Source organism: Chelon labrosus (genome assembly GCF_963514085.1).
Source record: "Chelon labrosus genome assembly, chromosome: 15".
NCBI lineage: Eukaryota > Metazoa > Chordata > Actinopteri > Mugiliformes > Mugilidae > Chelon > Chelon labrosus.
In genome coordinates this window covers 14,343,159-14,357,447 of record NC_140348.1, presented here as the reverse complement: position 1 = coordinate 14,357,447, position 14,289 = coordinate 14,343,159, and the positions used below count along the sequence as shown (strand labels likewise).

Sequence of the window (14,289 nt, the reverse complement as noted above, 5' to 3'; positions counted from 1 at the left end):
AAATAGTTGCAAATTTTGTTCAGATGTACTTGTATTTACTGTACACACATTCTGTGTGCAGAAATCTTAATTTGTAATGTAACTTGCAACTACAACTGTCAGATAAATGTACTGAAGTAAGGGTGGTCCTGCAATATTGTAATTATTGAGATGCAGAACAATATCTGTAGAATAGCTTTTACATACATAAAGCACTCCACCACTCGCAAAAATAATTTAGAAAAAGCCAGTTTGGCGAGACATTTAAAATTACACATTCTGAATGATCGTTCTTCTTCTTCTTCTTCTTCTTTTTCTTTTGTCGACGAAGCATTTCAGCTCTTATATAGTGTTTCACTGTCTAATCTCAGTCTTTAATTTAATTTATAATTAAGCATTATACATCTGTTACATTCAGTTTGAATTCACAATAAATGTACAATAAATCCAAACACGTTTCCAAGAGATTCACAAATCAACAGCCGCATCAACCAGGCTAGTTACAATCAGAGGAAGTGACGTGCCAATGTTTTGAATCGAGCATCTCCGTCCGTCCACTGCACAGACTGAGCATCCTCCCCCTTGTGCATTTGGGGAAAACTTCGAGCTTCATGTCTCCGTAATAATCTCCTGTAAGAGTAAGTTTTGCTCCATTAAATGTAGTCAGCGAGGGTTGCTTCTGCAGCAGCGTTAACCGATAGCTTGCTAGCAGTTGTTGTTAGCTAACAGTAACCCACTTGGCTAGCGCAAATTCACCAGCGTCCTCCTAACGCTGTTTATTTTACAAGACATTTGCAATAATGATAACGCTGTCGATTAATTAATAGTGATAGTTTCGGGAAAACAAGACTTTATAAAATATATCCATCACGCGGTTAATATTACACGGTACGGTATGGCTAATTTTAGCTTAGCCCTGATGCTAGCAATTAAACATTAGCTGATAACTAATGCTGCTAACGCTGGCTAACGAGTAGAGGTCGGCGTGTTGCTAGAGCATTGTACGGTAAGAATAGCTGCATAGATATGTTTTCAGCGTTTCAGTTTTAGTTATGGTTGCATGACGGCCACTTGAACTCACTTGAAATCCTTACTGGGATGAATCCTGGAGAGGTATTTGTGTAGGTCATGCGTAAAAGTCAAGATGTTGCACGTCAGGCTTTCACAACCAGGCTTTCGTAAGTGATCGTTTTGTAACTTGTCCATTTATGCCTTGGCTGCGTGCCATTCATTGCACACGGGTGACAACTGTTGGATTCGGCTATTTAAGGTTTGCTGTCGCTGCTGCTGCTCTTATATATGTAACCCCCCCCTTGACCATTTGCTGTACACCAACTCCAGCTCATTGAACTGTGTGTTCCCTCCTCAGCACAGCAGGAGTACGCAATGGACCTCCACAAAATCATCCACAGTGCGTTGCACGAATTTATTCAGGCTTACATTCCTGATGCAGACCTCAGGTAAGCTGTGCCACAAAGCTTTCATTGCATCTTTTGAAAAATATCTTGTTCTGTTAGTCTGCAGCATATTTTATTTTATTATTTTTACCATTTAATGCAGCACGCTGGATGATGTTCTTCTATCTTACATCACTGGAGTACTGGAGGATCTCGGCAGCCAGCAGAGTGTTGAGGAGAACTTTGATGTGGAGGTTTTTGCAGAGATGTTAGAAGCTTACATCCCGGGCTTTGCTGAAATTGACAGGTAGACAAATGGATATGTTTTTCTAGACGAGACAACTGCAGCACTGTTTTCTATTGTTATTAAAAAAATATATATGTTATTTTACAGCGTCAAAGTCTGTGAAATGATGTTCAGTTTGGCTTCGAAACTAGCATCTGCTCGAACCTCAGGTGGCGTATTTATTTTAACTTCTTTTGCACATATTGTTGGAGTGTTAGCCTTTCCAAAGTAGCTTATTTTTAGTGTTTCCAAAGGTGTGATATTCATTTTAGATGACTAATTTGACTCTTATCTTTTAGCTGATGAAGAAAACAGTGTGCCTAAGTCGGGCGCAGAAGAGATTTCATTGAAACTGACCACTCTGCCCAGTGAGCCTCCGCCAGGAAGAGAAACGCAGTGCCTTAAAACACAGACAGAGGGCGCCACTGCCAAGGTAATCATTATGACACAAATCGGCACACCATTTTCCTTCCCTTCCCTCTCGTGATTTTTTTTTTTCACCTGTTGACAATGGTCTCACCATACAAATTAGAAAATAAAAATGTCTTCGTTCAGTTACCAGTGTCTGAGTGGGAGGCCCAGGAACAGCACCTACTGGAGATGTTTCCAAAGTGTAGTCTGTCCGAGGCTCGCAGCGCCCTGTCCATTGCCAAAGGAGATATGGAGGAAGCTGTGCGACTCATCATAGAGGGTGATGTCCAGCTCAGCCCCAATCCTCTTAATGTGAGTCTCCGCTATGCACAAAAACACTGCTGCTGTTCCATCTCAGCCACTGCCTGCCTGCCTTGTGCATGTTACTGAGTTGTTGGTGTCCCGCTGCCTCAGGTCAACCATGGGAAGAACATTTCCTCACAGCCAGACCAGAAACTTAAAGAGAGCATTCTTGAGAAGTGAGTAAGATCTGCCAGTGTTCAGCAAAACTGTCCACACTTGTTGATTTGTTTCAGTGTTTATGACCTTGTTTCCATGTTCACCCTAATTTCCCCACGGGGATGAATAAAGTCCTATCTTATCTTATCTTATGTTTCATCGTAACAGGTACATGCTGGTGGACAGTGAGGAAGATAACAAAACTCACCGACCTGTTGCCCCCAAAGATGTAAGAATTTTTTCCACATCACACCCATTTCGTGCAATAAAACTTTTGCGTTCGGGTGTGATGTTGATTTCTATGTTTTTCAGGCTCCAAAGAAGCTAGTTCGATACCACGGTAACCAGGTGGTAACCACAAAAGGGGAGCGATACCAACTCGTGAAGAAGAACGAGACCGAGGACATGAAGAAGACGTATGTCAACCTCAAGCCCGCGCGAAAGTATCGATTCCATTGATGACGAGCACAATACTGTAAGAGCAGCTAACGATAATATTGTTTACACAGTTTTTTTTATTTATTACATCGAATTAGCTTCAGTTTGTTAAATTTTTCCCAAGTCAAGAAATACCTTTATTACTGTCAGTGGCTTATTTTGAAAAATGGTAACTGTCATAGGCCTTTGTTAAAACATTAAATTACAGTGTTTCATTATTTGCTTTACTGTTTACTTAAGGACCTTAAGGAATTCTGTGTGATATTTTAGTTAGGATGTGGTCAGATGTGCTCTTGTTTGCGTAACAGACTAACCTGTCTACTTTTGACCATCTCAGCAGGTCTGATGTTGCACTGACAGTATTGTTTTTTAAGCTGTATTTTCTTTAACCCATTAGAATTTAAATTGTGACATAGTAAATGAATCTATATTCATTTCTGTAAATACGTTCTAGTGGTGCTGTAGAGTCTCTTCTGGACAGTCTCGACTGCTATTTCTATGTAAATACTATTATTTCAAAGATGCCAATTTCATTTTAAGTTAAATTTTTTTTATATATATATATATATATATATATAATACAGGGTTATAGTGCTGTAAATATGTTTCTTCAGGACCTGAGATTTGGACAGTTTGTTGAGCTATGAAACTGATAACTTTGGTTCAGAGCCTTTTAAAATTTCATTATGGGCAAGTCCTAAACAGCCTAAGAGGAAATATTAGGCACTGATTCATTGTAACCCTGATGAAACAAGAGATAGACTCATTTCACTCGCCTTATTTTTTACTCACTAAAGCAGAATAAGCTATCGAAAAAGTCAACAATAAGAGTTGATTATTAGAGCCCAATAAATTTCATCTTCCAAGACGTCTACAGACTATTACAGCACTATAATTTCTGGCATAATTATGTGGAGGACTGCGGTCGTCTCCCCCAAAACACTGAGTGAAAGATGCTGCAGGAGGACGTCGGTCTTAAAGTTCATTCCAGCAGCATTCTCTTTATTTTTGATAGAGATGTTTAGATTTACAAAGTGTCCAGTCATGTGTCTGTGAGGACGGACGTTTGTGCGCTTTCAGGGTCTGTTTACATATGAAAAGGAGCGTCTCTCTCTCTCTCTCTTGGCTCCTCTCATCTCATTTGTGTTCTTTTAATTTTGCTTTGCTTGTATTTGTCGTGGTATGATTTCATTCTCATTTCTTGTGTATTAGGGTCAATGGGTTGATCAGTTTTTCTTTACTAAGATATACCGTTGTTTATTTGTGTTCCCCTCTGCATCCATTTGGAGCAATTATATAAATTGTTTTGGTGGTATAGTATAGTTTTTTTTCTGAGTGTAGTGTAACAAAGATGTAAGATGTGTTGTTACTGATACTCGTCGTTATCGGCAGCAATATTATCTTGAATTACTGCAGTATGGTGGTGGTGTAACTGTAGAGCATGGGATGGATTTCCTAAAGCTGTTTAGTCACTACTGAGTTTTAACCCCTTGCTTTGAAAAACTGCTGACGCACAATTTATAGTAAATAATTTTTGTAGACTATACTTATGTTGTGTTTGTGTGTTTATTTACTCATGTTATGTCATTTAAAATGTAGGGTATTTGAATTTGAAGCTTTAAGCAATCATTCACATCTCTTTAAAATTTGAAAACAAACTTTAATCAGAAGAACAAGGAGAGCACATGTTCAAAAAAACAAAACAAGACAAAAAAACAGGCCTTTATCTCCAGGGACAGCGGTTAGTTTCACCTTTATAGCTGTTTAATGCCAGAGTGAATACCATTAACTGAAAGTCCTTGTGACATTTAATGCCATGCGATGTTAGGCAAGGCACATACAGTAAACTATCAAACTAGCAATATTAGAGAGATGAAACATCTTCACTAAATTCTTTTTACAGAAGAGCTCTTTTTTTTTGTGCAATCTTAGAAATACATACACAATTAATCACCAATTAAATGGTTGAACCGCAATCAGAACAAAACTCTTCAAACTTGTGTATTCCTATTTTTAAATTTACTTCTTCCTGATTCGTCCAGTGCCTCTGGCAGATTTCTTAACATGAAGATGGTTTGGCACATACAGCACAATATATTTTAATAATATATATATATGAAATTATCCTCCCTTTTTGTTTCAACAACAATTCGAGAGAGAGCACTTTAAACTTGCAAACTAGCGACTGCCATCTTTCAAGACGGCGTCACCTTCAAGGTCTTCAAGATATGGCTGTGTGACGGTAGACATAAGTGCAATCTGGAGGATAGTTAAAAACCTACACATCTCATAAGAACGGGTTTGCACATGTTGCAGCATCATTTTATCTTAGATCTGCTATATTTAATACAACATACTGAATAATTGTATTGTAGCAGTATAGTGCACAGACTGTTGAGCTTAACATGCAACTGCAAACCTGACCGCTAGATGGAGCTTTACGTTGCACCGCAATGGCTGATACTAAGCTACATTCCAGCAGACGGTCCTGTGGGTTCAGTCAGCTAAAAGCATTATAACATAAATCTATCCTCTATGCATTTTTACCGCTTTTAAACACAAAACTGTATTAATAATTGCATTCCCAATAAAACACCACCTGCATTAACTGTTAAGAAGAAGTTTCCCCCAAAAATTGATTCTTTACTGTATTTGCAACTAAAATTGCAGTGTAATTTATTTTCCGTACTCCCGCGTATCACTGGTATGCCCAACAGCACATTCAATAAAGTCCTTGAAATACAGACCACAACATTTATAAAACGAACAGCAATCACTCTGCTAAAAAAAAAAAAACTGCAGTCACACATTCCTTCAGCTGAATATTCAAGCCTCCTTTTTTCACACCCATACATTTCTTAATAATTATATTTCATCATCATTATTCACTGTACTTCAGTGTTTTTAATGTCTGTGCTTAAGCGTCATTCAACCGGAGAAATCCTGACAATCACTGCCCAAAGTGGGGTCATTAGAAGGTGTGGAGATAATGTGGATAAATATTCCCAAAACAGTTGTATGTGATAAAGATGTGATACAGTATAATCATTCCAAATGTATAATTATTTCATGTATACAAGACATGTCCTGTATTTAACTGTTTATCTCATGTCTATTGTATGTACAGTATAATACCCCTTGACTCATCCTTTAGTGGTCAAAATGCTGAGTTCGCTCCAAAAGGTACCGATTTCGTACAATTCACAATTAAAGCTAATGCCCAATTAGCTTGAATTGTAAGACTTTTGAGAGCACACTGATTGACAGAGAAGCATTTGCCGAATTCAGTCATCGAAAACAAAAGAAAAAACTTCTTCAAGTAGGTCGAATTCCCATTCTGTGTCTTCTGCAATTGCAACGACAATGGCACCTGAAGGCTGGATATTTTCAAGATGGCTGCTTACCGCCATGCAGTGACAACGTAGCTCCAAACAGAGAATGCGCGTTACACACACACACACACACGCACACACACACAGCAGAGTCAGTTTCACATGCACACGGTTTCCGAAAAGCCAAATCAGCTTCAAGGGAGGGGGCTCCTAACTGAGATCCTGGTCATATCTCCCCTTGATCATCGTTTTCAGTAAAGGCCCGACCTACGAGAAAACAAAAAGGATTCTTGTTTAGGATGAGCTGCTTCGTAGACTCAGACATATTGCATGCTCGTCGTCCCAGAATGCATATATCTTTTCTTTGTACTAAATCAGGAAAGCCATAAATATTCACTGTAATTGGGTTGCTAGAAGGGTCAGCGTGGCCCAGGGAATTCATGCAACAGGTGACCTAAATGTGGATCTGACGTGATGTTCTAGAAACGGGCAGTGTGACATTTATGTACGACTTATGTAATAAACACCGCTGACATTTAGAGCATTTCAAGAATGACATAAAACCAAGAGCTTTTACTTCATGTGGCTCTCCAAGTGCTTCTCCTAGCATCTTCTCAATATTTCTCATGATGGCCACCTTCTGATGAGCTCGCAGAGGGTATTCTATCCTCTTGGGTGTGGGGGCGCCCTGAAACAAAACAAGTGAGCAACAGTGAAGAGACATACAATGACACAGATGAGATGAATGTCAAAGTAAAGGATATACATACTTTGTACCAGAAGTTTACAGTGATGGTCACTCCACCGTTCAACAGTGATTCAATGTGATGCCACCTGAGGAAAGAAGAAACATAGAATTAAAATAAAATGCAAACAAATGGACAATGACTCAAACTTGGAACTGCTATGACGAGGTAGGAACACGAGTCTGGCAACACACAATCAGGATATCATGGGGACCACGTTTCAACCGACACACAGAGAAATACTTCTGCACGCTATTGGATAGTCCGACAACCAATCAGAGCCATTTTGTTGGAAGCAACTTCAACTCCATGGCACTCAGATGACTTGTGTGACTGCTACTCTTCTGTCCATCAATACATAGACCCCGTCCAAACAATTTAGCTGGCCTGGCAGCTTTCACTGGAGTATAATCGGTTCCCAGTGTATTTTCAATTTCGGAAGGGTAAGTGGCTCTTGGGCAAGTAAAACCAAAAACCACTTAGCAACTATTCCTGAATGTGCAGGTGCATGCCGTAGAGAGCACTGCACCTACAAACAACCCATGCAGTAAAGCAAAGTGGCATGCCTTACAAATAAAGTTTAGTTTATTCTACAGTTAAGAGTTGCTTATGAGATAAATAATGTATTATTACATTATTATACACAGCTTTACTATTATCAATTACAGATGCACTGTACTACTAATTCTACTAATAAGGCAGGAACCAGCTTTTCTAAGTAAATAATGTCTGTATACATGATTTCTATAGAAAAGCATAAAGGAAGTACTTACCAATACATGGGGATGTATAGCACATCTCCAGGTCCCACCACAGCCTCATAGCCAACAACATTTTTAAAATTGGGAAACTTCTCATAGTTTGGGTTATCAAAGTCAACCTAGAACAGAAACAATATACGTTCATTGTAAAACATTAACATATGGTGCCACATTAAAATGCAGCACCGTTTAACGAATGCAAATTTCTCTGTTCCTCCATCACACAATGATTTCTATCAATCTGATCTTATTTTTTTGTAATTCAAGTAATCTTAACACAATATTGTTATTATAACTGTCTGTAAGTGGATTCCTTTCTACTGGGATAGTTACTGTGAATGGACTAAACCACAAATATGCTTTTACACAAGTTACGACTATTAAACCTACTATATGCACTTCTACCAGGACTGGGCGACTCTATAAATATAAAGGCTACAGGCTGGATTTTTGGTTCAGTTTTGATCATTTTATTTTAATTGTTTGCCTCCTTGAGATTTAAACTCTGTAAATGATTAACTTGTAAAGCACAATTCAAAGCCTGCACTGATCAAAACCAGCAGTAACAAGCACGTTCTTCTTGCACTGATTTCTATCTTGCACAAAACAGGGCAGTGACTAAATAACAGTTAAGAGCAACAGCAATTCCCAAATCCCACTGGAGAACTACACCAAAAACTGCATGTACGCTTGTGCACTCTGATCATTTAATAGCATCTTATCCCACCTGTTTGTTCAGTCATAGGCCACCAGCCTAGGCATCCCTCATCTGACACCAATGCACTCTTTTGCAAATAGTGTCAGACAGCTGTTCTGCCTGTCTTTACAGCTTGCTGCTTATCAAAGATCTCAAGGTTACTTATTATGTTTGATTGAGGAAGTGTAGCCTACAGGCTGTAATATTTCCATACAATTCACCTTAACTGTAACTGCAAAGGTGAAGACAGACTGATTCATAATAGATATTGGGTGCACAAGAATCACACAGTAATTGTAATGTAGACTGATCATTTTAAGTGCGCCACACTTAGCCGGACTGACGGTGGCCCGTTGGAAAATATTATCATACTGCCCAACCCTAATTTGTATAACTCACTTGGCTCTGTCTGTCGCAAGGGTGATGGACAGGGTATGGATAGAGACACTCAAACTGGTCTGGAGGGAAGAGGATGCACCTCTTATGACCTTTGATCTGTGCAAAGAAGTTCTGCTGCTCGTCATAATGTGCCGGTGTCACATTGCCTGTGGAAACACATATGTGATGTGCAAAGCAGACATAACACTTTATAGCAGGAACTGGACGACTGCAGTCAGAACCTTACCCTCCATGCCTATGAGCAAAAGGTTGGATGTTAGCTGTCCCCAGTTTCTCTTGGCTTGCTGCTTGTTGATCCAGTTCCAGTTGAAACCCAGAAAGTCAACAACAATCTTCTTTCCTACTGTGTCGTTCAAGGTCTGCTGCAGATATACTCTTGAAATACATGAGGAAAGAAACACCCAAAATGCATGAGCAGCTTTGTTTCACAACCTGAGACCCAAAACAAGCCGCAATGCAGCTCATTTTTTTTTTTTTAAGTGCTATAAATGCGTCTGCTGCAGAATATCAGCTTGTTTACAAGGTGTTTCTGTTTCATCTGATCACGTCCTCTTTAAACCGCGAAGAACAACATGACTTTGAGGGAGCTGGGTAGTGTAAATTCAAACAGACAGCAGCCACTGCGAGCACGTCACACAGTCTTTAGTAAGTGATCTGTGTCTGTGTGTGCTGCCAGGACAAGTAAGGTCACAGGAATAAGCTTCTCCCCTGATTCTCTGGTGTAGATGCTTAGTCAGTTGCTCCACTTTCCTGTGCTGCATTGCATTTCACGAGAGAGAACACCCTTTACTGTCAAGCACACCTGCAGCACAAACACATCTTGTTCCTGGCAGATGACTCTCGAGCTCCGCAGACAGAAACAGCGCTTACATCACATTTCACTATATTCCTGCACATCGGCGCAGAACTCCAGCCAAAACATTCCTTACCTCTCCTCTCCCCCCATTTGCTCCGTTTCGTGCATTTTATCCACAAATTCTGAGAATTTCATTTCCATCCGTCGAGACTTGGGCACAAAGTTCTCAAAGTTGGACATTTTTTTCTCGTCGTAGTACAGGAATTTGTGGTTTTCTGCAATGTAAACAGAAAAGTCTCCGTTTCCAATGTTCTCCTGGAGGTACGCAATGTCCCATTTGAGGGCTGGATACACAAGGTTTGTGTCTGTTAAGACCACAGGTTCCTGAAAACAGACAGAGGACATTTCAGTACAACATTACAACAGCTGTTTACTTCAAGTATATTCTGTTATACACGCACTAAAATAAACACGGTCTAATAATGCAATGCATTCAGAAATAATCACTACAAAACCTGTATATCCACGCTAATTATAAACTGGTTTGTTCTTTGTGATATATTTTAGTTAATAATTTCACTATAATAATGTGATGAGTAGGATTTACATTCATATTATGCTTTTATTGTGTTGCATGCCATATTTCTATCTACCTGTCTATCATAATATAATATCTAATCTTTCATTGTATTTTCTTGTCAACTTCTCTGCTGGTGTTTGTTATTTACTTTGTCCATTTGTGAGTTAGTATATAAATGAGGTCATTATATTATTATCATCATCTGTAGTATTTACGTGCTTTCTCTTTATCTGTCTAGTAATAACATTAAACGAATTAAGACTAAAATTGGTGAACTATAATTGCAAAAACGGAGCTTTAAACAGAGCCGTCATGCTTTTTAGTAAATGTCTTCTCGCGTGCATGTTAACATATTTCAGTCTTCTATAACCTTCTCTGCAGAGGGACAGAAATCCCTGTGCAGTGCATGGGATGTGTGCAGCGTCGGATGGCAGCAGACGCTCTGGGCTCCGAGGTCTACGTGACTAACTGAACGTAGGCCTCTGAGCGCGCTCCCGCTCCCCGCCTGCCTCACACATCGACTCCTCTCGGTTTCACTTTCTCCGGAGAACGCGGGGAGTCGAAACGATGCTCGGAAATCGGACGCCGTTAACCAAGTAACTGCGACGTGTTTCAAATGTTGCAACTTTGGTGTTTGTTCCCCTTTCGCTCGCAGCCGCAATGAAACGCGGCGCGCTTGGGTCTTTTTTTTTTTTTTTTTTTTTTTTTTTTTTTTTAAAGAGGGGGGTTTCACGTTTGCGCTGCGGCGTTTTAAATTATGAAACAATCCGTCTTTTTATCAAGGGATAAGCCGAATATACATATCCGCAGGGATCACTGCGCCACACAGTTTTAACGTGGATGCGTATGTCTTTTTTTTTTCTTTTTTCTTACAATTAAAATTATTATCAAGTAATTAAGGGCAACGGCCGCATTTGGACAGATCTATCTCCTGTCGAAGAGGTCACTCCTAATGTGAGCCCTGATCACAATTATTGAGATGTATTTAGTCATCCATTCACTCATGTGTTCATCTTTGAATCTAAAAGATGAGCCTGTCAAAGATTTGCCATGATTTCTATGATTTCCTCACAAAGAAACTAATTCCTTAGCTTTTTATATATAATAATTATGTAAAACTGTGTAAACCTGTAGTGAAGATACTTGTGATGCATGTGTTTTTCCTTTTCAATTATATTAATTATCCAGGACAATAAACTATTATTAGTCTCTTATCTGCGGCTCAGTTCGTTGCCCTTTTAACCTGCTAGGCTGCATTGCAGTAGCTTTTTGAACACAAACTTTGAGCATCACTGCACAGTACTAATGATCAATGTCAGTGTTTTTCAAATTGTTTCAAAACACGCTTAAAAAGAAAAACTACGAGCACTAGTTCAGTGTCAAGAAGAAATCAGGAGAAAATATTTAAAAAGATTTTTCCACTCGTGCCATATGAGAAGGTGTTCAGGACGATTTCTTAACATTTCAGCTTTGTGACAGAATCCTCCAAAGCAGAGAGAGAGTTTGAAAATAAACATAAAAGTTTCAGTTCCACCAGAGCAGAATCTATTTTGCTATTTCTTAATGTGATTTCTGTCGACGTTCTGGTGACACATGCTTACATAGGAAGGTGATGCAACCTGAGAACAGCAAACATGTCCCATGATGATTCCTCTTTATACGTCATGTTATTATTTCTAAGATTTTCATTGCAAATGTGTCAGGACCGTCTTCTTGTGTAAGGCTGCCAGGTAAATTTAATTGACTATATAGTCAGCTCTTGCAGAAATGTTTTGAAATGGTTAGCTTTCAAACAGATTGATCAGCTGCATTTCTTTGTCTGATATATAAGCGTTATGGTTAAGCGCCTATATCTAAACAGTCGGTAGCACTGGTTCTCCCTTCAAGTGGCAACTAACCATAGAAGAAGACGGAGCGTAACAAGGTGGCGATATACAACGATTCTGTGGGATTACATCATTATGTGATAACTGTGACAGGCCGTGTCTTAGGTGAGGAAAGAAATATAATAGCTACAAAATTCACAAGACAGATTTAAGACCTGATATTCCTCAGCACACATTAGACTCTTGTGTGATGTGAACAAGCTGTCTAAGTAAGGGCAAACTGGACGTCTCTTGAAATGCAAATGACAGCACAGTTATTCACGTCTATGGAGGCCACGATTATGATTAGTCATCAGGAGGTTTATGTAAAGTAAAACTACCGTCTACACTCGTGCTGGATGAGGATCCTGCTGGAACAGGCAGTGAATTAGAGCGATTAAACAAAATTAGGTTTGACTCACATCCGTAAAAAGGCTTTCACCGCCCCTCGCTCGGCCTGATATGGTATTATTTCATCCACACAGACGTTGTCACGTCTTCACACTGCATTATGTCTGTGCTTCGACACAAACCAGCAGCTGCTTTATTTCCAGGTTGATGTGAAAACTAGAGACCCACATTAGATCTCATTCAGTAGAAAAGGTGCTACTGGCGTCTATGCATTTCTGAATCAGCAGGTAACTGTATTGCTCTTGAACTTGACTCACAAACTACAAAATACTCACTGACAAGTCACAGCTAAATCATTTATACTGGGCCTGCTTATTTAAATGCACAAATGATTAAAAGAAAAAACCTGTTACCGTGGGATTTAATTTATGGTTTGTGGAGCTAAACCTTGGACCTGAAAATGACACCAACACTGCATATTTAACCGGTAACATGAGTTTAACGAGTTATCTCACCATTACACACTGACTCAACTTCTAAAATTAGGCTACTCTTCTGAATACATATCCTTGCAATGACTAATATCACCAAGACAAGGATAATAAATGAACCAAAACAAAATGACTCACTTTCATTTTCGATATCTTTAGGTGGATTATTTTGATATACATTGGTGCATGTTTCTGACCTAGTTTCCCAGCTATAATTCCTTGAGTCAGAGATAATAAAATGAGGTTTGTGGTGCAGATCCACCCTTCGCTTCTTGATATAAAAAAAAAGATCCCTGAACTGATAATGCAAACACGGTGTGGTAAAAGTTTCTGCGCTTCTGCGTTAACTTCAGCCTTTACCTCGTTGTTTATTAGCATCTCTGCTCTGGGGTCCGTGTGAGAGAGCCGGGGAATGGTCTTGGTTGGGAAGGAGTATTTTCGGAGCTGAGACTCGTCCCAGCCCCGGCTCTGGACGCCGGAGAAAGCGGCGGCGCCTTCGCTCGTCGCCGGATCAGCCTCCACAACGGTCACCGCTGCCATGGTCGTCGACAAGCGCTGCTAAGCTGCCTCCGTCCTCCGCACAACGAAACGACCAGAGACCGACTTTCCCTCCTAATGCTGGGCTGCACAGTCAGCAGCGGGACTACCACGCGACCCTTCCCATTCACGGATAGTGATTAATTGGGAGAATTTGGGCGGACAAAAAACCCTCTACGCGGCTCTGTTCCGTGTAGGTGTTTACACGCCGTGTTGACAGCCAGAAAGCCAACGACACGAACTAAAATACAAGGAAACGCTTTCAAAATGTTGAGCTCTGAGTATCCGACAGCGACACCTAGTGCTGCGGGTGACTAAATGCACCTGTTGTAATAATTCGTCCCTACCACAAGAGGGAGCTGCCGCACATGATTTTCTATTTTCTGAATCAGAAAATAGAAGCTATTCTAGTCTCGTGAGCATATAAATGTAGACATTTGTATCAACATTACACTCTTTTTACGTTATTAAATGTATCTTGCAGCTGCAGACATTGAAGATATAGATGTTTTAAATCATCTTAGACGAATGAAACGTTGTTATAGAGTAAAGCAACGTAATAGAAGAAGAAGCAAAAGAAGAAGAACATGTTGATATATTCATGTTAGTCCAGCCATGTTTTACTGTATTCATTATGTGTTTATAGATCATCGGCCTGTTCTTCGTGCTGCCCTACAGATGATTTCACATTCATAAAACTTTATTCGTCATTTGTCTCCAGGAGGGGGATTTAAAGGCACATGTGAGCAGCATGATGTGGAAAA

The 14,289-nt window shown here is 39.7% G+C and overlaps 2 protein-coding genes across 6 annotated transcripts; one reads left to right on the top strand and one right to left on the bottom strand.

Moving 5' to 3' along the window:
* The first annotated feature begins 439 nt into the window (after positions 1-439).
* On the top strand, positions 440-4,516 carry cuedc2 (CUE domain containing 2). Of its 4 annotated transcripts, none has more exons than XM_084561964.1 (9): positions 440-611; positions 1,354-1,439; positions 1,540-1,683; positions 1,771-1,832; positions 1,962-2,095; positions 2,218-2,385; positions 2,488-2,552; positions 2,701-2,761; positions 2,845-4,516. In XM_084561964.1, exons 2-9 carry the CDS (start codon positions 1,366-1,368, stop codon positions 2,989-2,991), a joined length of 855 nt encoding a protein of 284 aa, XP_084418090.1. In that variant the 5' UTR covers positions 440-611; positions 1,354-1,365; the 3' UTR covers positions 2,992-4,516. The 4 variants fall into 4 exon arrangements, with proteins under 4 accessions (XP_084418090.1, XP_084418088.1, XP_084418089.1 ...); XM_084561962.1 differs by having other exon boundaries at positions 1,349-1,439; XM_084561963.1 differs by having other exon boundaries at positions 440-617.
* Positions 4,517-4,522: 6 nt separating this feature from the next.
* Positions 4,523-13,964, bottom strand: hif1an (hypoxia inducible factor 1 subunit alpha inhibitor). Of its 2 annotated transcripts, XM_084561960.1 has the most exons (8): positions 13,349-13,964; positions 9,835-10,085; positions 9,132-9,280; positions 8,906-9,051; positions 7,822-7,928; positions 7,073-7,136; positions 6,880-6,990; positions 4,523-6,569 (listed from the first exon to the last, which is right to left on the bottom strand). In XM_084561960.1, exons 1-8 carry the CDS (start codon positions 13,526-13,528, stop codon positions 6,513-6,515), a joined length of 1,065 nt encoding a protein of 354 aa, XP_084418086.1. In that variant the 5' UTR covers positions 13,529-13,964; the 3' UTR covers positions 4,523-6,512. The 2 variants fall into 2 exon arrangements, with proteins under 2 accessions (XP_084418086.1, XP_084418085.1); XM_084561959.1 differs by lacking the exon at positions 4,523-6,569 and having other exon boundaries at positions 6,615-6,990.
* Positions 13,965-14,289: the final 325 nt, after the last annotated feature.

What these genes read in the sequence shown, in the direction of transcription:
- cuedc2 (XM_084561964.1), top strand. Translation starts at nt 1,366, where the DNA reads ATGGACCTCCACAAAATCATCCACAGTGCGTTGCACGAATTTATTCAG. An exon ending in TCAGCCCCAATCCTCTTAAT is followed by an intron (nt 2,386 to 2,487) that starts GTGAGTCTCCGC and finishes CCGCTGCCTCAG; the next exon opens with GTCAACCATGGGAAGAACAT. An exon ending in GACCTGTTGCCCCCAAAGAT is followed by an intron (nt 2,762 to 2,844) that starts GTAAGAATTTTT and finishes TATGTTTTTCAG; the next exon opens with GCTCCAAAGAAGCTAGTTCG.
- hif1an (XM_084561959.1), bottom strand. Translation starts at nt 13,528, where the DNA reads ATGGCAGCGGTGACCGTTGTGGAGGCTGATCCGGCGACGAGCGAAGGC. An exon ending in AGATGCTAATAAACAACGAG is followed by an intron (nt 10,086 to 13,348) that starts GTAAAGGCTGAA and finishes GTCTGTTTTCAG; the next exon opens with GAACCTGTGGTCTTAACAGA. An exon ending in CTGTAAACTTCTGGTACAAA is followed by an intron (nt 6,991 to 7,072) that starts GTATGTATATCC and finishes GTTTTGTTTCAG; the next exon opens with GGCGCCCCCACACCCAAGAG.